The sequence below is a fragment of the Epinephelus fuscoguttatus genome, linkage group LG20, assembly GCF_011397635.1.
Source record: "Epinephelus fuscoguttatus linkage group LG20, E.fuscoguttatus.final_Chr_v1".
Classification (NCBI taxonomy): domain Eukaryota; kingdom Metazoa; phylum Chordata; class Actinopteri; order Perciformes; family Serranidae; genus Epinephelus; species Epinephelus fuscoguttatus.
The window spans coordinates 18,359,981-18,386,958 of NC_064771.1; the positions used below are offsets into that span (position 1 = coordinate 18,359,981).

Below are 26,978 nucleotides of genomic sequence, written 5' to 3' on the forward strand. Positions count from 1 at the left end.
AGAGTCCAGGTGGTCATGCTAGTTTTACAGTACAAGATGGGATAAAACCAGAGTCCAGGTGGTCATGCTAGTTTTACAGTACAAGATGGGATAAAACCAGAGTCCAGGTGGTCATGCTAGTTTTACAGTACAAGATGGGATAAAACCAGAGTCCAGGTGGTCATGCTAGTTTTACAGTACAAGATGGGATAAAACCAGAGTCCAGGTGGTCATGCTGTGTTTTTCACTTCACAATAAATTCTACAAATTGACACACATAGCTTGCAGAAAATACAAAAGCAAAAATGTCACTGTAGCCAAACAGTGAGTTATTCAGTCCAAAATTTGAGTCAGAAAAATGTACAGTCATTTTGTAAAGCCTCCTGCCGCATGGCATCACATGGGCTGTGTCTGAAATCACTCTCTAATGGCACAACATTCACCCTCCACCATTTTATACAATTATCGTGCATCTGTGATATAAGTTAAGTAGTTCCCACCTTTTTTTAAATAAATTAATTTTGTCTCCCTAATACGTACCAATGTCTACATGAGGTCCTTGGTCACAGGGTGCATGTCTGAGACGTCTCTGATCAGACTGTTCAATTTAAATCATTTTTAGTGAGCTAAAGAGGTAAAACTAGGGATGTCAGTTTTGGCTTATTTTGCTTTTATTATCCTATCACCTTCTAAACAGTAACTAACTGGTTTATTTTTAAGAGAAAAAAAAAAAGCAACCACTTCGTACGACCTTTCACTTGCGTTCAAGTGTGGGTGCTATCGTTGTTCATTGTTAATGGAGCTAATGTGTGTGTGGTCTAGAGGCAGCACAATGAGTGACTGGGTGTGTCTTAGCCAGCACTGCCCATTTTGATACTCTTGTCCATGGCCCAGGGAGGAGTCACTTTGGTCGAAATCCTGAGGTGAGGTTTAGTTACTCTTTCAAAGCAATGTCCATTTCAAGAGGGTGAGATTTTAATGTTTTGTGATGTAGTTGTGTCTGGTTAGCCATTGTTAGCCTTGGCTGCTCTGCACTGTGCACCACCAGAGTGTGAGCTAGCTGGTTAAGTGGTGCTGCTAAGTGACCTATGGCTAAGCCACGCCCCCCTCCCCACTCACTCCACAAACTATCAACATTCAGTTACTGGGCAATATGGCAGGTGTCACAGTACACGGCATTTCGCAGGAGGGAATTGATAATTTTTGGAGACATAACGATCAGATGTCATTGAGAAGTAACCAAAAGGGCCTAAGCTACGCATTGGAGGGATATATTCATCATTTTATTGTTGAGAAGGTCGATGAAAAGCAAAATTACAAGCCAAAATTTACAGGTCACAGTGTACGCTTGTGAACTGCATCTCGTTGCTGTCACCATCAAAGACAACAAGTTAAAGTGTCACTGAAGTTAAGGTTTTTGGCTCAGAATATGAGAAAAGGATAACGGCCTTTTTTCTTTACCAAGAGTGTCTCTCTGTTAGTTTGGTGCTACAGTATTTACACTGAATCATTCAGCATAATGTTTGCCAATCTTTGTTATCTCTGTGATTACAGATAAATTAATGAAGCTAAGCTCCAGAAGTTAACGTTAGCTTAACTAGAGCCCTATGGACAACAGCTAACAATGATGTACGATCACCGAAGTACAAAACTACAAAAAAATAGGCTAATGAACTCCCAGCAGACAAGGTGACATGATGAACAGCAGCTAGGAGCTAACGTTAGGCTAACTTTAGCTAACGTTAGCTAGAGATGTTAAAGATAACTTTATATTTCTTTCCAGCAAAGTGACAATATGTTGCCTCAAACATGATGTTGACATACCTTAGAACAGATGTAGACATCATTGTTAATCTTATTCACGTTGAGTTGATGTGGTCTAACGTTACCGCACAACTTTATCCAAAGGAGACACTTTTCTCGGTTGAGATGTGGTTTAAAGTGTAAAAAATACACCTCGTCGCCCAGCCTCTCAGGATACCTTGTGTCGGCGTTGCATGTACCCCATGCACACCGTTTGACCATGTTTAAACTTCAAATCTCCGAAAAAGCTCATAAAACTGAACAAAACTGACTTTCTGTAATGCATTTCAATGGACGTCCAGGCAGAGAATGTCTGAGTGTATAATGGGAATGGCTATACGCACTATGATTGGCTCATCGCGTTTGAGGGCGGGACTTAGCCATAGGTCAATTCAGCAATGACCGCTACTTTTGTTACGGAAACATGCTGTTTTTTCCACAACAAGTTGCTAGCTTAGTTTGACTTGGTTTGACTCAGCACTTCAGTCCAGCGTGGATTTTCATCTCCATTACAACAGCACTATGCGCTTGATGGTGTGTCTTTAATTTTGAGGTGCTAAACCCCTTTAGCGTAAACTGCGCTGACACTGCTAACGGTACGAACAGAAGTTAGCAATGCTACAGCGGGTTTGTGGCTTAAAATTGAGCTGCTTATTCAGTGGGGAGAACAGAGGGTGGGCACAATGTTTCAACAGAAACACATTACTAGCATTTTTTTCTATTCCCTTCTAGCTTAGAATGAGTGGCACAGCTAGCTAACATTAGCTTTGAATAGCGCACAGTGCAGTTAACTAAAGAGTAGCAAAATAAACCTGCAGACCAACATGCGTAACTGGTCAGAAATATTCTTAGCAGTTGACATCCCTAGGTAAAACTAAACATTATTGATTTACAGTTAGTTGCTTCTTTTCATTTTATGACCCGTTTGGGTCCTGACCTCCTGGTTGAAAGCCTCTACTACAGGAAATAGTGGATGAGTGAGCAAGGGAGTGATTTCAGACACAGCCAAGCTTTTTAGTTGAATGAATCCAAAGTGGTCCTCTTCCATACAAATCATGTACATTCCTGGAAATGGCAAAATGTTATAGAACTAGTACAGCTCTGAATAATGGCACATGTGAACTAATCAGAGATAATCATAAAGATCATGGTATAGATGTAATGGTTTTGCAGTCAGCTGCGATCAGCAGGCTAATACTACAGTATTAAAGTACTGGATCTGGAAACAGTTGGTGTCTGTGGGACATCATCTGATTTTGTATTTGTTATTCTGGTGCTGATGCGTCTCCATCAACCCCTGGATCTGCAGCATCATCTTTTATCATGTCCTGATATTTACTCTTGAAAAATCCAGCCTGAGAAAAAAATAACAAAGAAATGCAAAATAATTAAATGAAAAGAAACAAACAAGATGAAAACCTAATTGTGTCACCTAAGTGTCTCACCTTATACAGGCCAGCGGTGAGTAAAGCGAGGAAAGCCAACCCTCCCAGGGATCCTCCTATAATCTCTTTGGTGAAGTCTGGTTCAGTGTACACTTCTACCTCTGTCTCGATCTGAGAGGTGTAATGACAGAGTGCGGCTCAAATTTCAAGCTCTTTAAAAACCCCAATAAGTGAAAACAACGTTTAATCACCTTGCGAACAGGAGGTTTGTTATTAGACGCTGCTGAAATAAAGATGTACTGGTTTCCGTCATACTCCAGAGTGGCTGTGCTGGTCAGGAGGAATTTGGCAGATCTAAGTCCAATCTGTTTGAGGAGAAAATGAGAAGTGGAATGATTTGATGTTTAGCGTTGTTACATTTCAATGCAAAATCATTTGTAAAGATATTTTACCACAACAGAGTCAGGGAGCTGTTTTAATCAAAATACTGAAATGCTGCACTTCAGTTTGTTGAACATCAAACACACACTTCAGTTACCTGCTCGATCCATCCAGAACTAAGGTTGGCAGAGATGTTGTACCTTCTACTCTCCAGTCTTCCCATGAACCTGCTGCACTTGAACACCCTACACCTGGCTACAGAGCAGTCCTGTTGGTGATTCAGAGGCAGAAAACACAGAACACTGTTTTCAGGTCTGCACACTCCAATTAGATGGAAAAACCTCCCAGCTGGTTTGATATGCATGTTTTCTTAAAATAATCGTAGAAATCACACATTTATCATCACTAGAAACTGTAATTATCATCCGATTTTTGGTCCTTGAATGCAGTGAAGGGTTCCAGCAGAAGTTATAACCAAATCTTAACTAACTCTTAAATTTTACATGCTAAGTCCTGATCCAATCTCAAAGATCGTTATAAGAGTCGATCAAGGCACATTTTAACTGACAGGCTTTACTGAGCTATATTGAGCCCAATCTGGCTCTTTGTTTTACATCAGCTTTCACACAGGTGTTTGTACCAGCGAAGGTTTCATGCACAGTGCGCAGTAAGTGCAGCTGTCATCAACTCTCCAACCCTGTCTCTCCTCCACTCCACACCTTGCCGGCGGTGAAACACCACACACTAAAAACAACAGCAAAATGCTGTTTGAGACTGTTTATTTATGTTACTCATCAAAGTTATGAGCACTCGTTTCGGCTCAGTGTGATAATCTCTTGCATTTTGGTTTTAGACAGACAGACAGACAGACAGACAAATAGTCCTGTGCTGTTTGCTGCAACAACAAAGTCACATCCCAGCCACTCCCTTCCTCTGATAAATAAAGAACAGTCCCTCACACAGATGTAGCTCCTCATCGAACTTACCACAGTCTTAGTTTTCTCAATCTTGGCAACAAAATCTGTGTCGGTAGGTTCCTTATCTGTGTGTTTTTGGCATTCTGGAATCTGAAATAGAGCCGCATCATGTCAGTTTAGGAGCGACCAGATGTGGTCTCCGTATAACCACAATCATCCATGCATGATGCTGCAGTTGCATAAAAACAGCTACATTTGAGACATTTATGAGGGAGGTTGGGTAAATACAAGTTCCCACGTTACCGTCAAACTGTCTGAATCCACCCAGATGTCTTTATCACCAAGCTTCACTGGCACATTTATCACCACAGTGAAATTCAGTGCTCTGATGTCATTTGTAACCTAAGAGAAGGGGAGAATAGAAAAAGGTTGTTGGTATTAAAAAGCATTAAAATGAAGTCTAACTCAAGCAAATGAACTTAGAATTAATTACTGATAAGATATTTTACCACAATATGTTGTTGGACCGGTTTCTGCAAATCGTTCTTTCCGTAAGAGAAATTGGTGTAGCTGAGAAAACTGAACAGACATTTTAAAAATGTGATGCATTTTGGGCAATATTACACCAGATTAAAATGATTATTACTTTTTAATTTATTTATTTTGTTTCACCTTAAATAACACAAACCTTTCAATTGTAGCAAAAATGCCGTACTTCACATCAATCCCTTTCTTTTTGTAGGGTTCGCTTTGGGGTGAGTGCACCTGATTCCCACTAACAGAGAGGTGAAATCATTTGTACAAATGGTAAATGGATAATTGTACTCTTGCGTATTGTTGTAAGCAGACAGCTGAGCAGTACCTGGTAGCATTTGCAGTGACAAAAATCCTCCTGTCAAGTTGACTGTTGGTTTCGATTCCATAGGAGACGATGAAGAGAGTCTGAAATGAAACGAGCAAGATCAGATTGTATCTCCTGTCTCTGCAGCGGTGAGAAAAGATGCTTCTGTACCAACAACAAACCTTTGTTTTGCTCTTAAGAATAGGCTTGTCAACAGTGCAGTCTGTCTTTCCTCGCGTTAAGCCGTCTTCACTGTCCAAGGAGTTGCACTCTATTCTTCCCTTTTATCAGAAACAAACAAAACTTGAATTGCTGTGTGACACCAGAGCGCAGTCAAGATGAACAGAAGCCGACAGGTTACACCTTACCTGCAGACTTGTAAACTTCCTATAGGAGAACCCAGCAGGGTACGTGAGAATGACATGGCTGTTGTAGGAGTTTTCCTCTGTGTTCTCCACTGAGACGGTGACATCCAGCAGTTCATCAATGCCCACTTTAACCACGGAGGAACTGATAGATTATGAGGAAAGAGAAAGGTGAAGGTGGAGGAGAACAAGTCTTCAGCCATAGTAGCATCTCTCTGAGGTTGAGGCACAGCTTAATGCTAACGTCAGCATGTTACCATGCATGTTTGCCATCTTAAGCGGGATTTATACTTGTGCGCCTACGCCATAGTGAGCATTTGTACTTGTGTGGTAATGTGTCTGTGTCAACCACACCTCCTCACTAAGGTAAAAGTTTCTGTCCCTTCTAGGGATGAGTAAACGATCAAAATTCATTATTGGATCATCAAAAAAATTAAAAATCAATTATCGATTAATGATAAGCAAGTATTTAAAAAGAGAGAAAACAAAAGAGTGCAGTGCAGACTGTCGTCACAAGAACGCGCAGCTGCCCCAGCTTGAGCTTCAACCCCCCAGGCCAAAGAGGAAGAAGAGTTCACCCCTGGGTGTTTACAACCGTTACCAGCCAGGGGTTACAGGCTTCAGTTTCAGCGAAACCACCGTCTTTCAATGGCGTAGTGTTTTTAGAGGTCTCAAGGGAAGCCACTGAGGCTTTGGAGAGTGATGAGAGCTTCCGTCTGTTTATGATTTTTTTGCCTGGCATAGGTCTGGTGGGGGGTGTCGTAGGCACGCCGGCTTGCCAGGCCTGTAGCATTGCAAGGGAAACACTGCGACTATTGAGCAAAATTATTTGTGATCGATCAAAATCCTTAACAATAATCGAAAATTGATGCCCATCCCTAGTCCCTTCCTTGCTCAGAGTTGCTTTAAGAACTTTCCTAAATCACTCCCAAGCTAGGACTCCTTACTAAAAATGTTTTAGGCTAAGTTAGGAGCTCTCTGAGAGTGTTCTCAGAATGTTTTTGAATGCGACCCCTGTCCTACATAGGAGCAAGACACAAACACTCTGTGGTGGTTTTACCTCTCTGTGTAGTCATTGTGCATTTTGATGTGGTTTTGTGCCTCTTTGTGGTCATTTTGTGTCTCTTGTGTTGGCACACTTTCCTTTTAGCTGTCAGGCTAGGTGGGTTGGGCTCACCAAGACATAGAGCCTGTGTTAGTTTGAAAGGCGGCATGCCGAAGTAATTAAGAGAGATGATTCGGACCAGGTGTGCGACCAGAGTTGATGAGAGATGTTTCTAAGCGCCATGAGGAGGACAGATGGTGGAATAGCCTCCATTTCTCTATGAAGTTTTGTTTCAAGATATTATCTGCGTGTTTAATGTCTATAAATAAACTGTGAATGCAGCACTGACACTAAGCAGTGTAGGACCACAGAGGGGAGCTGACAGAGTAACAGCCATCGGATCAGTATCCGGACTGCAAGGCAGCAGGTAGGCCCACATCCCTTACCTTTAGCCTGGCAGCCAAATGCTGACTCTTTAGTAATATATGTGTGAGCCACCAAGCTCTGGGAGCCCTACATGAGTGTATGTCCAAAGTCAGTGGTTCCCATGTGATGGGTTGATGTCCAAAAGTGGGTCTCAGGTCCATTCTGAATGGACCGCAAGTGACTTATGAATGTGTCAAGTTTGTAAAAAACACACTTTATTTTGAAGAACACTGGATTTCCTGCACAGAGCTTTTATTTTCAAGTGCTGTCTCCTGCTGTAGAGTGAATGACTAATGGACAGCTGCTTAACAGAGACAGAGACAACTAGCTTGACTACATGACCAAGCGCAAGCATGATCCTGAATATATTTAACTGTGTGGAATGTGAACTAATGAAGGAGAAATTTGGACCCCTTTACTGGACCAGTTGGGAACCACTGTCCTACATAATAGTATCAAGTGCCCAGGGTTGTGTTTACTGTGACGCTTGTTAGTCATTCTGTGTCTTCTTTTGGGTTGTGCTGTGTCTCTTTATGGTCATTTTGAGTCTCTTCCCATCAGTACATGTTAATTTAAGTGACATGTTGCAGGTGAGGACTAAATGCGGGCCTTGATACTTTGGGCCCCAGGGCCTGTGCCCAGTAGGCCTGTTCATCCATGATACATGAAAAAAATACAAATTTTTATCTGATGATGACATCAGACAAAAAGTAAAGGGAACACAGAGGTGAATACAATTCATCCTGTAAATGAGACATTTCAAGTAAAAGCCTCAAGGTGTTGCTAAAGAGACAGGGATCTCTAAAGTCTATGATAGGTCTATGTGAGGTAGCTGAACACAAGATCGAGGTATGTTCACTTCTCACTCGAGTTTTATAAAGCCAGGAAAAATATCCTTCTGCCATATCCATTACAGTATCATTAAATTGTCTGATAGAATTATGGCTTAAACATTTATTAAAATCAAAACCGAATTCAACTGACTAATAGCTTATTAGATTAATACCCCTAACAGGATAAGCAGTTATGGAAAATGAATGACTCCACTGACTAAAACTTGACTTATACGAAACAAAAAAAGACACAAATGTGACTTTAAACCAAACACAATTTTCAGGAAGCAGCTGGGACTAAACTAAATCTAAAAATCTTGTCAAAGTCAACAATGCCCCTGCCTAGAACGATGCCACTGTGTGACAGTAACATCCAACAGTTCAACAATGTACAAAAAAAAGACTTGAAAACTATAAAACCATCTATGATATTTCACAGTGAAAGAGGCATAGCTGAACTATTTCTGCCTGTACTGAACCCAAGACCTGAAAGAATACACTGTAAGTAAAACAGTGTGCTGTACAGTTGGCGTGCAAACCCCTTGCACTTGCGTATAAGAGACCATGTGACCACACACCAAAGTTAGACTTCACTCTTGTGACTCACCTGGTAAAGTTGAAGTCCACTTTCAGGCTATCTACACACTGGTTGTCTGTGCCGCAGTTGATCTCAAACCCTAACTGTGGAGGACAGTTTGAAATACAGAGTGTTGGTGAAAGGAGCAGTGTGAAGGATTTAGTGGCATCTAGTGGTAAGAATTGCAAATTGCAACCAGCTGAAACATCTCCCATGAGCCAAGTGTGAACTCCCGGTTAGAATTTCTTCAGTGTTAATTGTTCAGGAGGTTTTTCCCGGGAGCTGAATTATCAGCAGAGGTAAAATTCTCTCTTAAACAAATGGAACTGTTCTAAACTGGTAAGAACACTAAATTATGTAGTTTCACATTCAAAACCTTTGTCTTCTGATGCTGTTCAGCTCATCACGGACAGGCAACGCAACAATACATATGGGCCTATCTAGAGCCAGTATTTGGTTTGTCCATTCTGGGCTACTGTAGGAAACACGGCAGTGCAACATGGTGGATTCCATGGTCAAGGATCTGCTCCCTATGTAGATATAAACAGCTTATTCTAAGGTAACAAAAACACAATGATTCTTATTTTCAGGTGATTATACACTAATAAAAGGCTTGAGACAAAGGTGATGAAGCTGTTACTATTGCATTCACAAAGGCTAACCTTTGTGCTTGAGTTAATACTGTGACAGAAAATAAAGACCATGTCTCAGCAAGTTCTTTAAAGGTCTTTAGAGACTACTTACAGGATGAGTGGTGGTTTGCTGCGCCTGCAGGGCGAGACTCGGACTGAGATTTTGGTCAGAAGGCACACCATGAAAGGTGAATTTGAGTTCGTTGTAAAGAGCATTGAAAGAATCATCTGTACAAGCCTGAAAGAGGTAGGTACTATTATGGAATACCATTTTTTTAGGGTGTGAACACAACATGAGTACAGAGAGGCTAAGTCTATCCCTTTCCGGTGTCTCCCATGGGAGCTTATTTTAGAAAAAAAATATGTCCAGTAGTCAACATGCGGAGACAAATGCTTTTTTTGATCCTGTTTGAATTGTGCCATGAATTACACATGATTTTCAATTGAAAATATAGTTTTGCAAGTCAGGACTGTCACAGTTTGTCATAGTACCATTAATTTTGTGTGAAACTGCTCAGTGAACTTTCAGACCTAGAGTTGTCTTGCTTTGGTCTGAATCAGGGACTAATTTTGTTACAAAGCTGCATAATTGCCTAGAGTTGGTTCATGTTCTCACGGCAGCATTTACAAGCGGACCAGATAAAATGCCTTGAGCGAGAAAACTGCTCTTGATTGGTCAGAATTTCCATGTGGGAAAAATCCAGGAAGTAAACAACATGCTGAAGAAGAGTATGCAACACTTTCTAATGTCACAATGGAGGGACAACTACGCAGGTTGATTTTAGCGCTGGTCATCATGGACTATATTGCTGTCATTGTTCATTTTAGTCAAACCATACAGTTTGAAAACGAGGCACGGCTCCAACTAGAAAACAATGTTTTGATGCATTGGATGTGCTGAATGTGCATATTAAGGCAGTACAGGAGGAGGTGCACATTAATAATCTTCCAGGACTGTAACATGCTCATGTTTAACCCAAACAATGTGTCATGTGACTGCAGTTGGTTTGGATCGAGGTCGGAACACATTCTCACCACAAACGAACCGCACCAGAGTTTGTTTGTAACCGGACCGAGACCACCTCTTCAAGAAGGTCTCGGTCCGGTTGTTTTGGTGCACAGCCGAGTGCGATTGCTGTGTTCACACCTGCCCAAACAAACTTGAGTTTGACTGAACCGAACCAAACAGGGCAGGTGTGAAAGCACCCTAAATCTCTCGTCTCACACCATATACATCGTCAATACCAGCTAGCTGGGTAACTTAGCTATGTTCCACACACAAATGTAACGTTAGCTTACCTTATGTGTTTTATCCAGCAACTCTAGTTTTTTGACTTGCATTATTATCTTTTAAATCAACCATCATCATGTGTAATCCATGCCATAATTCAAACGGGATCAAAAAATTATCTAACTGTCATGCATATTTTTCCCCGAAAACACGGTGGTCCACAGTAAGGGGAGGGACTTTCCCTCTCTATTAAACATGGGATTTTTTTTTTCATTGTGAGAAAGGCTGTGATTTTCCAATTAAACAGGTTCTTCAAAAGCCAAAAACTACGTGAATCTATCAGATTTTAAAGTTGTGTACATCTAGCAACTCACCTCAACAAAGAACTTCACTGATCTGCATTGTGGACGGATTAAGTCAAGAATAACTTCTTCAGTCACCTCTCGTACTTTCTCGCTAATAACAGCACGGTTATTTGGGACTTTGCGGGTGGCATCCAGCTTTATAGTATATGTGATCCGTGCTTGAGCTGGAATGGATTAGAGTTTCATTAAGAGGTTACTCATGTATTTAAAACAAGTATTTAAATGTATGGGCAGTAGAGAATCAGGCACCTCGTTGTACTGTGGAGTGTCTGGTCATGGTAAAGCAGATTTTTGCTGTGTGCTCCAGTTGTGCTGAGCAGTCTGTGTTTTGAATAGGGATTAGGTTTGGGCTGTATGACACTGCAGCTTCAACCATTACTATAGGCTTTGTTCTGGAAATTGAAAGAGTAGGAGAATACACTGATTGATCATAGTAGAGTTGCACTTAAGGGTAAAATGGGGTGAATATGGGTAAAGTCGGACACTTTATGATAATTTACCTTCTGCCTCATTTTTAATTATGATCCAAATGTCTTAGCTCTTAATATAATACACTGCTCATAAAAAAGGGAACACTTAAATCACACATCAGATCTTGGTGAACAAATTATTTAAGTTGAAAATCTTACTGATGTAAATTGTATAATTTGTTGAGAACAAAACAGCCAGTGGAAACCAAAATCATCAACCCACTGAGGGCTGGATTCAAAATCACATTGAAAATCAAAGTAAAACAATTGAAATCACAGGCTGAACCAACTGATAATGTGCCTGTATGCACTCTGGACAACGTCTGGGTATGCTCCTGATGAGTTGGCGGATGGTGTCCTGGATCGTAAGGTTGGCTATGACATGAAGGTCTGTGTGACCCTCCAAGGATAGGTCTCCCCAGAACATCACTGACCCACTGCCAAGCTGGTCATGCCGGATGTTAATACAGGCACCATAAAGTTCACCACAGCATCTCCAGACTCTTACATGCCTGTCACATGTGCTCAGTGTGAGCCTGCTTTCATCTGTGAAGAGAACAGGGCACCAATGGCTGACCTGCCAGTTCTAGTGCTTTCGCTTTCTAGTGAATGCCAATCGAGCTGCATGGTGCTGGGCTGTGAGCACAGGTCCCACTCGAGGACGTCAGGCCCCTCATGCCACCCTCATGGAGTCTGTTTCTGACAGTTTGGTCAGAAACAAGCACACCTGTAGCCTGCTGGAGGTCATTTTGTAGGGCTCCGACAGTGCTCCTCATGTTCCTCCTCACACAAAGGAGCAGATACTATTCCTGCTGTTGGTTGAAGCCCATCTACGGCCCTGTCTAGCTGTCCTCATGTAATGGCCAGTCTCCTGGTATCTCCATGCTCTTGAGACTATGCTGGGAAACACAGCAAACCTTCTTGCAAATCTACTTTTGGATGTGTCATCCTGGAGGAGCCAGACTACCTGTGCAAACCACCTCATGCTACTACTAGTGACAAGGACACGAGCAGAACCCAAAACTAGAGGAGAATCAGTCAGGATAAGGAGAGAGCAACTGTCTCTGGCAACCACATGTAAAACCATTCCCTTTTTGGAGGTTGTCTTGCTTTTGCCTCTCCATTGCACCTGTTGTTTCTTTAATTTGCACCAAAGCAGGTGAAACTGATTCACAATCACTTGTGCTTCCTAAATGGACAGACTGAGATCCCTGAAGTTTAAATGACTTGGTGTTAAACTGTGACCATCAAGTGTTCCCTTAATCTTTTGAGCAGTGTACTATGCAAAATAGCTTAGGAGCTCTGCTATACTATACAGAAGATAAAAGAAAAACACACACAAAAAGGGAACTCAACCCCCTCAGTAAGAACAGTCCCACTTAACCAGTATTCACCCTGTGTAACAGGAGCATCTTGGACTGACCTGAGTAAGACAACTGCGCCCTTCGAACCCACAGCTAAGTCAGGCAGACCGTCCTTACTTTGGTCAAAAGACGACTGACTTATCGACATGCCAAAGAACCGCAGTCCTGGCCGGACATCAGAGCCAGCAATTCTCTATGTAAATGGAAATATTTTAATCCAATTGAAAATCTTTATATTGAAGATAGTGTTAAAGCCATACATACTAGATCTGTTTTTCTTACCCACCTGTGAGTAAAAAAGACTGATTCTTCCTCCTCCTTCGCCGTGGAATATGTAGATGCTGCCTTGGCCGTTGTTCTCCAAAGGCGCTCCAACCGCCAACTCATTGAGACCATCTGCATTAAGATCAGGCAGGACAGCAAGAGAAGACCCAAACCTTCCTTTGACAGATGCAGCCCCTTTCAGCACTGACGGAGAATCATCGAAGTGACACTCCACATTCTGGTGAGTATACAAGGATGAGAGTCAAAGTTAACACGGTCATAAAAACACAAATAGATTAACTGCGCCAGATAAAACTGACATTTACCAAACCACTAATGCTGCAAACGTAAACTCTTCCCTCTCTGTCAGTGTCCACGAACATAGGGGAAGATATGAGGATTAGATCACTGAATTCGTCACGATCCACATCCATGGCACAAACAGCAGCCCCAAAATATTCACCACTCTGAGACTGTGTAAACAAATGATCAATAAAAATAATGACATAAAAGAAGCAAACTTTTAATGTTTTAAAAAAGAAACATGCTTCACATTGTCCTTAATAGTAAATGCACACCTGATATTGAGAGGGTTCGATATTTTGGCGATTCCATTCATGGGTAAGTACCACCACAGATCCTTTGTGATGATATCTTGGAGCACCAGCAACTGTCAGCGTGCCTTGCCTTGTTTTAGCGACTGCCATGGAGTAACCTAAAATTAGAGCCCATCAGTTAAAAGTCAACTCAGAGCAAACTGTCTGGTTTTGCAGATTTAAGTTAGTTATTATTATCATTATTAATTCTAATAATAACCATCTCTTTTTTAACCTAATACTTCATTGCTAGATAAACGCTAACTTAGCACTTTCTTCAGGTCTTTTGAGCCAAGGGGCAAAGGGGGCTGATCATGGACTGACGTGTAGATGTGGTGGGCAAGTCATGTAACTAGTGGGCGGGACATGCAGCCGCTTCAGCTGCAGCCATACCTGCTTGACAAAGGGAGCAGGTCCTCGGCCAAGAGATCGCCATTTTGCAATGCCATGTTTCTACAGTTGCCCAGAATGGACAAAACAAACATTGGCCCCAGGTAGGGCCATTCATGACTGTTGTTAGCCGCTCCTCTGCGATGAGCAGCATCACAATAACACCGATCGATTTTTTTAACGTGAAACTACTTTATTCAGTGTTTTTACTGGTTTTAATCACCTGATCCGTTTGCTTTGGAGAGGAAGAGACCTCTACAATTATCTGGCTCCCAGTAAAAATCTTCTAAACAACAAACACTGGAGGAATCCTAACTGGGAGTTCATGCTTGGCATTTGGAAAAAAAGTTTCAGCTGGTTGCAGTGTGCAGTCCTCACCACTAGATGCCACTAAATCCTACACATTGCTCTTTCAAAACTTTTGTGAAAAAATCATGATTTGTACTCTGACTTCATCTGACTGACACTCTTTTTAGGCATTTCAAATGTAACATAAAACACATATAAAAATAAAATAATACACAATAAACAGTATATAATAACTTTAAAATTCAGAGAGAAGAGAAAAGATGCAAGTCTGTGATGTACATTTCACATTTGTATTTATATCCTTACCCAGATAACTGTCAGCGTCTATAGTCGGCTCAAAGGAGATGATCTTCTGGCCTGTGAGTGAGTACTGCAGGAAGCCTCCCTTCCACACATTAGCACCAACCACAGCCATCTGAATTCCCTTTAATTCAAACGGATTTTAAATTAAACTGATTCATTTTGTTACACATTTTCACTAAATCTTAAACTTAGATATTAAAGTAAAAGAAGGAGGTGATTAAAATAATTACTCGTGTGTCATAAGTGATTGTCCAAAGAAAATGTGTGTTGCATACATTATAAATACATCTGAATTTTCCATCATCAAAAGGTGTTTGTGTCATTTTTTTTGTTTGTTTTTGTTTTGTTTTGTTTGTTTGTTTTTACCTCAGGCACATAAGCTACACTGAATCCCTCTTGAGCCATTTCCATTTTCAGTGACTCCCCACCTGTTTGCGATCCTGTAACCAATAAGGACTTTACAAATTACAAATCAGACTCAATTAAAGCAAACTGATCCACACAAAAATCATGCTTGTTTGCAGGTTGACATGTGATGTGTGTAATATTTGGCAATAATTGTTTTTTTAATGTAGACAACTATACCTTCAATAGAGAAGATTTTGGCCTGCAAACTCTGTCGTATTTGTTCGAGAGCGTCAAAGTTCTCCACTTGAAACACGTGGTTGCCTTTGGGAGATGATGCAATGGTGTTCAGTTCATTTTTTGCTTCAACTTTGTTAAATGCGTCTCCCACCTGAAGATGTTAAAAACAAGTGACATGACATGTTGTGCTGTGTAACAGAGTTAATTAGGGTCTTGAATTCACTGAGTAGAACTTACTCCAATAGCAAATCGAACAATCTTTTCCCTCTCAGCTAAGGCTGCTGAAGATGGCAATAAATCCCGGTCATGAGATGCTCCATCAGTAATGACTATCAAGACCTTCTTCACGTTAGATCTGGAACCTCTTGTTGACGTGAAAATATTTTGTCTGTCACAAAAAAAGGCTGAAAGATTTCAGTACACCTTTTTGTAATGCATTTTATCATATCACATGATTAGTAGTCTGACTTTTCACAGTGAATAGATGTTTTGCTGGGGTGCCTAGTTTACCATAATGCAAGAAAACTGGTTTATATGTAATTATATATGTAATTAGGGCCGGAGCACTATGCGGTTCGAGGACCCTATTGAAATTATTCTCCTTACTTCAAATGAATCGCATTTTTGAGGGGCTTAACATATTCAAAAACTCATGAAACCTTGCACACACATCACATCTGGTGAACAATTTGATATCTTGGGGGGTCTCAGAATGGCTCACTTCGCCGACATACATGAAACTGGTTAGGCACATGTAACACCCTAAGACGTATAAAATAGTCTCTTGGAGCCATACCCTAAACCCAACAGGAAGTCAGACACTTTTGAATTTTATGTGGAATTTTTATGCATATTTTGCCATTTCCAGGGGTCGTACGTTAATCAACTCCTCCAACAGATTTGATCCAATCAACTTCAAATTTGGTGTGTACCATCTCAAGACATTGGACATCAAAAGTTGTTCAAAGCTTGAGTTTTCATCGAACTATGTAGCCTTGGTAAGGTGTCAAACTTCTATGTTTTGTCACCAAACAGGAAGTGGTTTGTAACTCCAGCATACATGGTCCAATCTTCCCCAGACTTTACAGGATTGATGGCAGTCCCGCCCTGAACACATCTACATGCCAATCATTAGTTATATTTATAGCGCCCACTACCGACAACAGGAAATGTATTGTTGTATACTTTGATGTACATCTTCCACAAAATTGAACAGATCCACTTTGAATTTGGCCAAAACTGCCATAAGACCTGGATGACGCTTTATTATCAAAACTGTGAGTTTTCGTCAATAGGGGGTTGGCAAATTTCGATGTTTTGACATGACAACAAAAGCTGTTACAACTTCACTCCACATAGTCATATCTCTCCTTCTCATCTGTCTCACACAAATGATGACAGTCATGGCCTAAACACCTCAATGGAGGAAGTTTGAATCCTATTCATACAGCCCCTTACTTGCAACAGGAAATAACAACATTTATATTTTAATGTCCTCCTTCTAGCAGGTTAATCAGACCCACCTCAAATTTGTTCAGAAAAGTCCTAAGACCTTGATGATACTAAGAAATGAAGCTTTTGGGAAGCCAAAATGCTTCTATGTAACTGCTTTAAGGATATGATATGTAACATTTCCACATTAAAATGTCCAAACATGACTAAACACATGATATATACTTTGATTAGCTGTGTCGTTAAATCGACTCTGACCTAAACATGGACAAACAGATAAATGATGTAGTGCAAAAGAGCTTCTTCCAGCTCAGGAGGCTGCCCAGGGTTAAATCTTTTCTATCACGTTTTGTTTTTGAAACTGTAATGCATGCTTTTATGACATCTTGCCTTGACTACTGTAATGCCTTGTATGTTGGTGTTAGCCAGGCCTCCATCTCTCACTTACAGTTAGTCCAGAACGCCGCTGCTCGTCTGCTAACTGGTATACGTAAGCAAGAGCACATTAGTCCTGTACTTGCCTCCCTCCATTGGCTTCCTGTGCGCTATAGGATTGATTTCAAAATTCTGCTGTTTGCTATCAAGTGCCTTAACGGCTTGGCACCCATCTACCTCTCCGACCTGCTGGAACCCTATGTCCCTCCAAGGTCCCTCAGGTCCTCCAATCAGCTTCTCCTAGCTGTCCCTAAATCCAGGCTGAAGCTCAGGGGAAATCAGGCTTTCACAGTGGCAGCTCCAAAACTTTGGAACGAGCTGCCTCTGCATGTTAGGCAAGCCCCCACTCTGCAGGTGTTTAAATCACGCCTCAAGACACATTTTTATTCTTTGGCTTTTTCAAGCACAGCCTGAGTGATTGGTGTTCTTCATGTGACGCTGTGTATGTTTTTTTTAATTTATGAGTTGTGATTGTGCGTTGTTACCTGTTTTTTCTTTTACTTGTAAAGCACTTTGGTCTCAGCTCTATTGTTTTAAATGTGCTATATAAATAAATTGGTATGGTATGGTATGGTATGGTATGGTATAGTATGGTATGGTGTCATTACATTATCCTAAATGTTTCCAACAATGTTCAAACCCAGTGAAATCTGTAATCTAATCAATAAATAGTGTTTTTGTTTGGGTTTTTTTGGTTGCTAGAATGTGCATTTGTCAACTCCAACAAATACATGAAAGTAGTAGGGCACTTTTTTAGATACAGTTAAAGATGTTCACATCATAAAGTGATACAGAAAAGGCAAAAATTAATGCAGAAAAATTCACTAAAATTCACCTAGCCCCGTTTTGACAGATTCAGTACATTTTGGGATTTAACTTAAATAAGGAATTCCTAAGAACTTCTTCATGTCAGCATGATGACAGCACTTACACCACAAACTTGATGGCTTCAGCTGTGTAAGTTGTTGACCGTAGTTGCTGAATGTCATTGACTTTTTGTTCCCATGATTTAGTTCCAGAGGAAAAATCATCAAAGTAATATTCTACTCGGGGAACATGGGAGAACTGGGCAATAGCAAACTGCAAAAATAGGAGAAAAAGAAAAATGCAGCACAGTCAAATTCAACAGTCTGTTAGTGATTTAAACATCAACTCTTAAATTCGTAAATGTAACTGACGAATGATAAAGGATTGTGAAATTAGCCCTTTCAGTTAACATTGCCCCAGAAATGAGTTCTCAGAGTCTGTGCTATGAACAAACTGGTAGTGTAAACATAACATTACCTTTGTATCTAATGGCAGGAGTGAGTGGACCAGTTTTTTCACGAAAGTCTTCATTGTCTTAAAATCCGTTCCGGATACGCTGCCTGAACCGTCCAACAGGAACGCTATGTCTGCTGATCGGCACTCTGTCAAAGAGATTTCAAGCCACTTATAAGTTAGTTCAAGCATTTTTTCACACATTTCACGCCCTAAAAATGCAGCAAACAGAACACAGAAAATGTAATACAACGTCCCCTTGCACTCTTCCAGTGTACCTGCATCATTTGAGAGACCACAACACGTAGTATTATTTATATGTAATTATTTCGCTGTAAGAGGTGCAAGATGATCATATGACGGGGCATTGTGTTAAATTATACCTGTAGAATATAAACTGTAAACTGAACTATAAACATTTTTGTCTCAGTATTTGCATTTGCTTCTTTGAATGACATAAGATAAGACAAGATAAGATAAGATACGATAAGATCTTCATTTATCCCATGTGAAATTGCTGTGAGGCAGTTGCAATACAAAGCTGAAGGGCTGCAGATACAAAGAGTGCAATGTACATGGACTAAAATAACATTAGCAGAAAACCAAATGTATAGCAAATATGAAATCAAATATAGTGCAAATATAAAACTAGACAACAGGAAGATGCAAAAAACCAACAAGTGACTAGTATGGATGATATAAGTCAGGTTGCTTATAAATAATATATAAGTCAAAGCTGAGGTAGTTGGTGTAAAAGTGTGGGAGTGCATGGTTAACGCAGATTGTTCATGAATACGTATGTCCATGCTGTTTCCTTCATGTTGCGTTACTGCACATGATGTCTTGTGAGTCAGCTGTAACAAACTGAGTCATGATGACAACACTCCGATAAGGTACTGTGTGTGAGTGTGTGTGTGAGAGAGAAGGGAGGCGGGAGCCACCTCAAGTCCCTCTGACTCCGCTTGATGATTGAGTTAATATCTGTTTTGCGAAGACACAAGATCATCCCATGAAGACCTGCTTCAGAACTACTAGCGAGCTAAACTCGCCCCATATCCTCCTGCACCCATTTCACATACAGATATTCATGTTTTTTCTTTCTCATGTTGTTATGACATTCCTAATGAAAACCAACAGTGAGCACAGCAATCTGTTTTTCACTTCAAACCAAGAGAAATATTCATGCAAGTGGTCTGTTAAATGTCGTCATGCATTTGAAATCAGTGTCCTCAGTCCCCAGTATGAAAGATGTTAAAGTTCGCCTGCTCTGTGCTGCAGGAAACGGTTTAAGCCAAAGTTAGCTGCACTGGGGCCTCATGTGTTTGCATTACGACATCAAACTCGAACATCATCATGACTCAGTCATCGAAACTTTGAGAACTACTAGCTTAAGATTTTTGTTCCAAAATACTTTAAAATGGTCCGGTTAGCTGTTTATATGAAGAGGGATGAATTAAAGGCTCACCACTCAAGAAAAGTGTGTGTGTGTGTGTGTGTGTGTGTGTGTGTGTGTGTGTGTTACCTTTATTAGAAGAAGGTATAAGACGATCTATCATTCTGTTTGAACTGTCTATCTGCAAGCATGCACCACTGTACATGGTGATACTTTTGCAGTCCTTTGGGATGGTTGGACCACATGCCTGAAACGAGACAGTCCTGATCAGTAAATAATATGTTGCTGTCTTTACTGTGTGTTTGATGTAAGGCAGCAAGAAAGAGATTTCACCAGAAAGACAAAGAAAAGTTGAAGTGAATTGTGAATATTTGCAGTTTAATGGCTCACCACGGTGTTCTGTGTGGAGGGATTGCTTGTCATTGTCAAACCAAGAGACATGTTTACGGCAAAATCTGGCACTGCGTTGAAAACATTTGTCAGTCAGGTTCAAAAAACTGATTCAAGACAATTTGTGATAGCAACATAACAACAGTCTCAGTGACCACTACAAACAAGCTCCCGCCAGTAATATACCTCTTTATACTTCCTTTTGTTGTCTGATGACTATAACCCCAATTCCAAAAAAGTTGGGACGCTGTGTAAAGCATAAGGTCTGGACTGCAGGCAGGCCAGTCTAGTATCTGCACTCTGTTTCTATGAAGTCAGGCTGTTGTAGCACATGGAGAATGAGGCTCAGCCTTGTCCTGCTGTAATGAGCGGGGACATCCCTAAAAAAGACGCCGTCTGGATGGCAGCATATGATGCTCCAAAACCTGTATGTTGCTTTCTGTATTCACGGTGCCCTCACAAATGTGCAGGTTACCCATGATGCCATGAGCACTAACAAACCTCCATACCATCACAGATGCTGGCTTTGAATTTTGAGCTGGTAACAACTTAGATAGCTCTTTTCCTCTTTATTCCGGAGGACATGATGTCCATGACTTCCAAAAACAATTTGAAATATGGACTCGTCAGACCACAGCACACTGTTCCACTTTGTGTCAGGCCATCTCAGATGAGCTCAGGTTCAGAGAAGCTGGCAGTGTTTCTGGATGCTGTTGATATGGCCTTCACTCTGCATGGTAGGGTCTAGACTTGCATTTGTAGATGCAACGACAAAACTCAGGCCTTTTTGTGTTCACATTGTCAGTTCATTTGAAAGAGGACTCAGTTCTCTTTCTGGTCAATGTCAGCACGATGGGGTCTCTGTTCACACCATAGCCCACATAGTTTTGTTTTTACTTCAGTGTGTCACTGCAGTGCGGTTATGACGCCCACACTTTCAGATGAACTTAAAATAAGAGGAGAACCTTAGCATTTCTATGCTGTAGACTGTATTCTACATTCCACATCTGGAGACATGCAGTATCTTCTGTGGACCAACCTACTCCTCGTCCTGCATCCTGCCTGAACAAACAGACGAAATAAGCTGATGTGGTTTCGTCTGTTTTTCCAAGCGTCCCAGTGCAACAGCATGTGGTCTAGAGGGCTGAATACAATGGCAAAGAGCAAAGCGAACCTGGAGCGCCTTGTGTTCACAGTGCACAGATTAAGCAAACCACACAGCAGACTTGAAGCCAACCAGTTCTTTCGGCATGTTCACATATACCCAAAAAATGCTGAGTCACCACTTAGAGGGCTGATAAGGACCAAGTGTGAAAACACCCTTAAAATATGCAGAAACAAACAGAACTGTAGTGGAAACAACAACAAATTCTTGTTCTTGCTTTAATTCATCTGTTAACTACTAAAATCAACACACAAAAGATACTTTGAGAAAAGCTATCTCAGTATCTTTTCTAGAATTATCCTGAAACTAAATCTATAAGGTAGTCCACATAAGATCTTCTTGAACATTGGTCTTAAGAAGTTCTTAACCAAGCTCCTCATGCTTGTAATTTCTTTCAATGATGACTGGTTATCAGAATTATTACTTGTTTAGTTTAGTGTATATGAAGCATTTGGAAATGAGAAATTGCTTACATGAAACTGGTATTTCACGGCAGCTGTCGGTGGAGCATGCATATATCTGTCCCCTTCCATCTTGTGAATACTGGTAAAGAGGAGCACTGACCAGCAAGCTGTCGAAATACAACCAGACAAATATAGAAAAGAGCCAAATGAGACACACATTTTATTTCCTACATGACAATAAATGCTACGTGCTTTATCAGACATTAGAGTGAGACACACATGACTGAAAAGGCTCATGTTTAAACATCCATGCTTTGACTTACCTGGATGGTCTCTGCACCACCTGGTATCCAAATCCTTCAGCAGGGTTAGACAGGACCTTCCAAGCCTTGGGATCGATATTGAAACCAAGTGTGGTTTTTAACACTGAGGAATGAAGAAGAAAGAACCCCACTATTTTAATCTGATCATCTGATTTAACCCCACTCTGTGCAGACTGTTACTGCAACTTTAAAATGATTCTGCATGACACGTGTTTGATTTTGTTGGAAAATGTATTCTTTATGTGCTGCTTTTAGTTAATTCAAAGGGTCTAGCGCTGTGAATTAATGTCTGCCACAGCATCTTTTATGATAATACCACAAGGGGGCGCTAAAAACTGAAATTTTCAAATTCTAAACATAAAGGCCCTTAACAATTAGTGATATTAATAATGACATAATAATGACCAGTTGAGCCAGGCGTGCCAATTTACGCTTGTTTCATGCTTTGTTTCTTTTCAAAATAAACTTCGGTTTTGGCAGCAAATCTGCTGCGAGGGTCCTAAGGACAGAGGGATGTCATATGCTGTAAAGCCCTGTGAGGCAAATTGTGATTTGTGATATTGGGCTTTATGAATAAAATTGATTGATTGATTGATTGATTGATTGATTGATTGATTGATTGATTACATGCATTGTCTTTCAAGATACACTTCAGTTTTCTCAGGAAATTTAACGTTTACATACAGTCTCTTTCAAAATAAAAGCACGACATTGGTACAACACCGCAAATTATTGTTTTTTCTCCTTCAACAACAAATGCACGCGGTTACATTTTGGGGGGGAAACAGCAGTTTGGCTTTAGAGTCTTATGGGACGTGAACACCACTCTCCTTGGTGAAAGTTGGTGTTTGTTAGATCCATCCACCACCCATCTTGGCTGCCCTACTTGGACTTTCGCCACCTTAACTTTCATCCTTGTCCTGCTGTGTTTCCCCCTGACGCCACCAAGCGCCGTTATAGTTAATTGCATATCATGCCGATGTTAAGGGATGGCCTTTTTTGTCTGACGCCGCAAGTCACTGCCCAAGCACTGGATTTTGATGACTTCGGAGTGAGTGGGCTCAAAAAATCAAGATGGTGACAGCTGAAATGCCAAACTTGAGCCTTCAAAATGGGAGTCTATAAACCATTGGGTGAAGTCATGGTGGCCACATCTATTATTTTTACAGCCTATGGCACAGGCACGCTATGATGGTATTAAAATGACTCGATTTACTTTTTGTTTCAGTCAATGGTGACCTCTCCCATCCCATCTCTCCCACTGACCCATCCACCACCTCCCACTCACTCTATGCTGACTCTCTTGCTCTTTAAACTACAGGAGATGCTCAGAATGACAAAAAATGCTGCCAAGGCCATGTTCTGGCAGCAGTGGCCGCAGGCTTGATTCTAGCCTGTTGCTACGTGTGCTTAAACTGTCCAATTAATTAAAGGCAAAAGCCAAAAAAAAACCCACACACAAAAACAGGCTGCTGAAGGGTACCTCTGGGCGTTGATATTTGATGCCGAATGCTTGTGACCAAGTGTCAGTATTTGATGAGTTCTGAGTGAGACCAGGTTGGTCAATCATGTCAATTGCTGCTCATGAACCGAGGTCAAACAGTCAAACTAGGCAGCACTGATTGAATATGAATCATGATTACTGCATTTCCTATTTCTCACTTCAAATGTTTTCAGCATATTATAGTGTACTGTTCGCTGTAAAATGAGAAAGTTTACTCCGGCTGGTGGGCGGTGCTTGTTGGTACTTTGGTTAACTGTTTCCAGCATGGCAGCTGGGTCACCAACTTTCTCATTTAATAACTAAACAGTACACTAAAATTTGTTTCTGAGAACATTTGAGGTGAGAAATATACAATGCAGTGACAGAATCTTGATTCATAATTGATCAGTTTTGCCTAGTTTGACAGTTTAACTGCAGTCTACATGCAGTGATTAATATAACTGACAGCTGCGTTAGAGACTTCTCGGCTCTGACTGGCTGTTTTCAGTGCGCTGTGGTAATTTCTGGCAAATGACATTAGAGGCGGAAGGATAAGGAGGAGAGCCATGGAATTTTAACAGCAGAAATTGGCGTGGGGTTTTCTGACGATGAGTGATTTTCTTGCTTAAAGCCTTCCTTCCTTTTTTTTTTTTTTTTTCCTTTTTTGGCCATAGAGATTTTCTAAAAATGGTCAGTGAGACACAAACACTGACTGGCTTGAAAAAATGTTTCCTCATAGTTCCTCAGCGTTACAAGAGGTGGGAGCAGATAACAGCTTCCTCTTATTAGATCTGTTGAACCGCAGGCTGACACCTCTGGTAGATATTCCTGAATTTTGGTAGCCTGTATATATGTATATATATATTTATATATATATAAAAAAATATATATATATATAGACTAACATGCTCAGGTTCTCCTTTTTCTCATGGTTAGTAGAGCTTTAGGTGGGGAAGTGTCTCCATTTCTTGATTGTGCATCACTAAATACATTCTGAACTAAACTAAACCACCAGCAGCAGATAATATCACTAAGGTGGCTGCAGTTCCCGCTGAGAACAAGTGTCAGAGATGAATAGGATGTGAGTTGGTAAACACGCCTACGTAGAGTTCCATTGCAGGCTGTTTACAGAAAGTTTTAATTAATGCATAATAACGATTTAGGATGTCAGACTGTTGACCTGTCTAGAGTGACCAACGCCTCCAGTCACCCTGTAACCCAGCACTCACTAAGCAGATATACATAATGAATGAACACAGTGATGGATTATAATTTAGGATCTCACATTCAGTTACACAGGTGGCCACAAGAAAAGAAACTAGCATTTAGTTTGAGGTGAGAGGTGTTAAACCATCAGACTGAGAAGCAAAAATTCATTTGTGTTGGATTTCATGCCTTGATAAAAGTCTGTCAGTCACACCCACCTTTGCGCCATTTTGAATTGAGGCCAATGTTGACCAAATTTGGTGTGTGCCGGGCCCTGACAAAATGTCATGTGTTTATTTTTAAGTCTGTCATACACCTAATAGGACAAACATCCACTCTGTGCAAACTTTTAATGGCATTACAGTGACAGATGCAGCGGCAAAATCGCAGGTTTAGAAGGTCAAAAATCATCTGACATAAGTCTGACTCAATTTTTTTTTTTTTTTGCACTATACTTGTAATGTAATTGTAATTGTACAAAGCCATAATGTTCCCAGACAAACATTTTCTACACTTAAAATGAGAACATTTAGAGGAAGTATTGACACACGTAGTTTAATTCACAGAGGATGAAATACAAATGTGGCATTGATCATCTTAATTTTTGTACATATTGTTATGACAGTTAATAGTTTTTGAGACCTGGTGTAATAACTGATAATAGTAGGCTTCCAGGATGCCATTATAGGAACACAAATAAGTCAGAAAATGTCATTAAATGGAATGACAGGATCTTATTTTTACTGCTGGCACAAATATTAATAAAGAGGCAAAAACAGGAGGTTTAAATTTTCTTACCTGACAAGAATACTGCAGTAATAATTATCCAGTCCATTGTGTTACTCCCATGAAAAGTACTACAAGGGTGATGTATCCTCTGAGCTCATACGCTTGTATTTGGCAACTTTTGTGCTTTCTGGCAACCCACTTAACTATTTCTACCACAGAAACTGTCAAGGAGGGGGATGTCGAAAGCAAAATGCAGAAATCAAAAGGTGACGGCTCAGTGCTAAGGCAGCCAGTTAGAGGAACTCTGATGTAGGAGGAGTTGCAACACTTTCTGTTTTATTTGAAGTGTTGTTGCTTGGGTGCACAAAGCATAGGTGTTGTTTAATTGTTTGTTGGCTGTTTAAAAAAAAAATATAACGATCAATAATGAAATAAAACAACTCACAGTTCTTGGTAGGTATGGTGCTGAATTCCTTGCAGAAAAAAAGGAAGTGCCTGTTAGATACTGGTTGTGGGTTTTTTTTTCATGAAATTGTTCTTATCGGACTGAATCATTATTTCATCACTTCAAAGTTTTGACCGTATCCACAGCAGCAACAACAAACAGGCCTCTTGAGCATTCAGCTGTGTGCGTTAAGGCACAAGCTGCTTGCTTTCCTTGACACATTAAAATGGTTCCTTTTTTCCTTGGCAGTATTGTTGATGTCTCTCGTCTCCTTCCCAGACCGACTGGGGAAAGAGGAAGCTCAATTTCATATCAAAAATACATTTGAATTCATTATCTGGCCCAACTTCATCATAGGTAACTGAACACACACGAAAGCACTGTTTAAATGCGCTGTCTCACAAAAAGAAAACTAAAAATAGAAAAGGTCCATTTCTCCTTTTTGCTTTACTTCCTCTGCTCTGTCTCATCCCATCTATGAGCCTGTGTACCAGCTGATAGGAGGCAGGCACCACCAGCTTGTAGAGGAGTCAACCCTATCGCCAGAAGAAATGTTTGTATTGTACATTTCCTCAAATCACAAATATGTTACATTTGTAGGTTTCATATGGAGCAGATATGTTGAAAGTTGAGGTTTTTGCTTTCATTTTTATGTTGTGACACCACTGTGGTTAATGCAGGCTTAGGTTTAAGCACAAAGGCCACTTGGTTAGGGTTAAAAATACTCACCTAACAGTGGTCTGTTGCTAAGCAAGTGTTTCACATACTAGGTGTCACACCATCCACCTTTCTCTCCTCTTAATGATAAGAATCTCACCTCATATACATATAAACTACATCCCTTTAGAAATGTTGATATGATCAGTATGAAATGAGTTAACCTGTCTTTGGTTTGCAGAAAAAGACAATACCAATATTTTATTCTGGTGACTAACTAACTAACCTTAATTGACATGAGCTATTGTTTGGTACGTATTTTTGATTTCTCCTAGCTATTTGGGATCAGCGGGACCCAAACACAAAATTGTGTCCTGTGTTTATAATTCAGTAAACTATATTTCTACGTGTATTTTGTATCTACTCTGTGTTAAGACCTTTAATTTTAAAAAGCAGAGGTACTCGCATGTGTGTCCTGAGCTGAAAAAATGCCTTCCAATGAATGATTAGAGAAAAACCAAATCAAATATTGACTGAAGAAATGACTGCATCGTCTTAAATCATATGAGCGAATC

At 40.5% G+C, this 26,978-nt stretch overlaps 1 protein-coding gene across 1 annotated transcript; it reads right to left on the reverse strand.

Moving 5' to 3' along the window:
• Positions 1-61: 61 nt before the first annotated feature.
• Positions 62-25,614, reverse strand: LOC125880838 (integrin alpha-M-like). Its single transcript, XM_049563611.1, has 30 exons — positions 25,371-25,614; positions 21,884-21,986; positions 21,630-21,727; positions 19,992-20,062; positions 19,731-19,848; positions 18,233-18,357; positions 17,880-18,028; positions 15,299-15,449; positions 15,062-15,212; positions 14,843-14,916; positions 14,480-14,597; positions 13,457-13,593; positions 13,205-13,351; positions 12,901-13,116; positions 12,674-12,807; positions 11,030-11,172; positions 10,790-10,944; positions 9,297-9,422; positions 8,583-8,656; positions 5,675-5,816; positions 5,489-5,587; positions 5,328-5,407; positions 5,154-5,240; positions 4,975-5,044; positions 4,769-4,867; positions 4,535-4,615; positions 3,706-3,816; positions 3,419-3,532; positions 3,228-3,338; positions 62-3,137 (listed from the first exon to the last, which is right to left on the reverse strand). The coding sequence occupies exons 1-30, from the start codon at positions 25,405-25,407 to the stop codon at positions 3,048-3,050; spliced, it is 3,411 nt and encodes a 1,136-aa protein (XP_049419568.1). The 5' UTR covers positions 25,408-25,614; the 3' UTR covers positions 62-3,047.
• Positions 25,615-26,978: the final 1,364 nt, after the last annotated feature.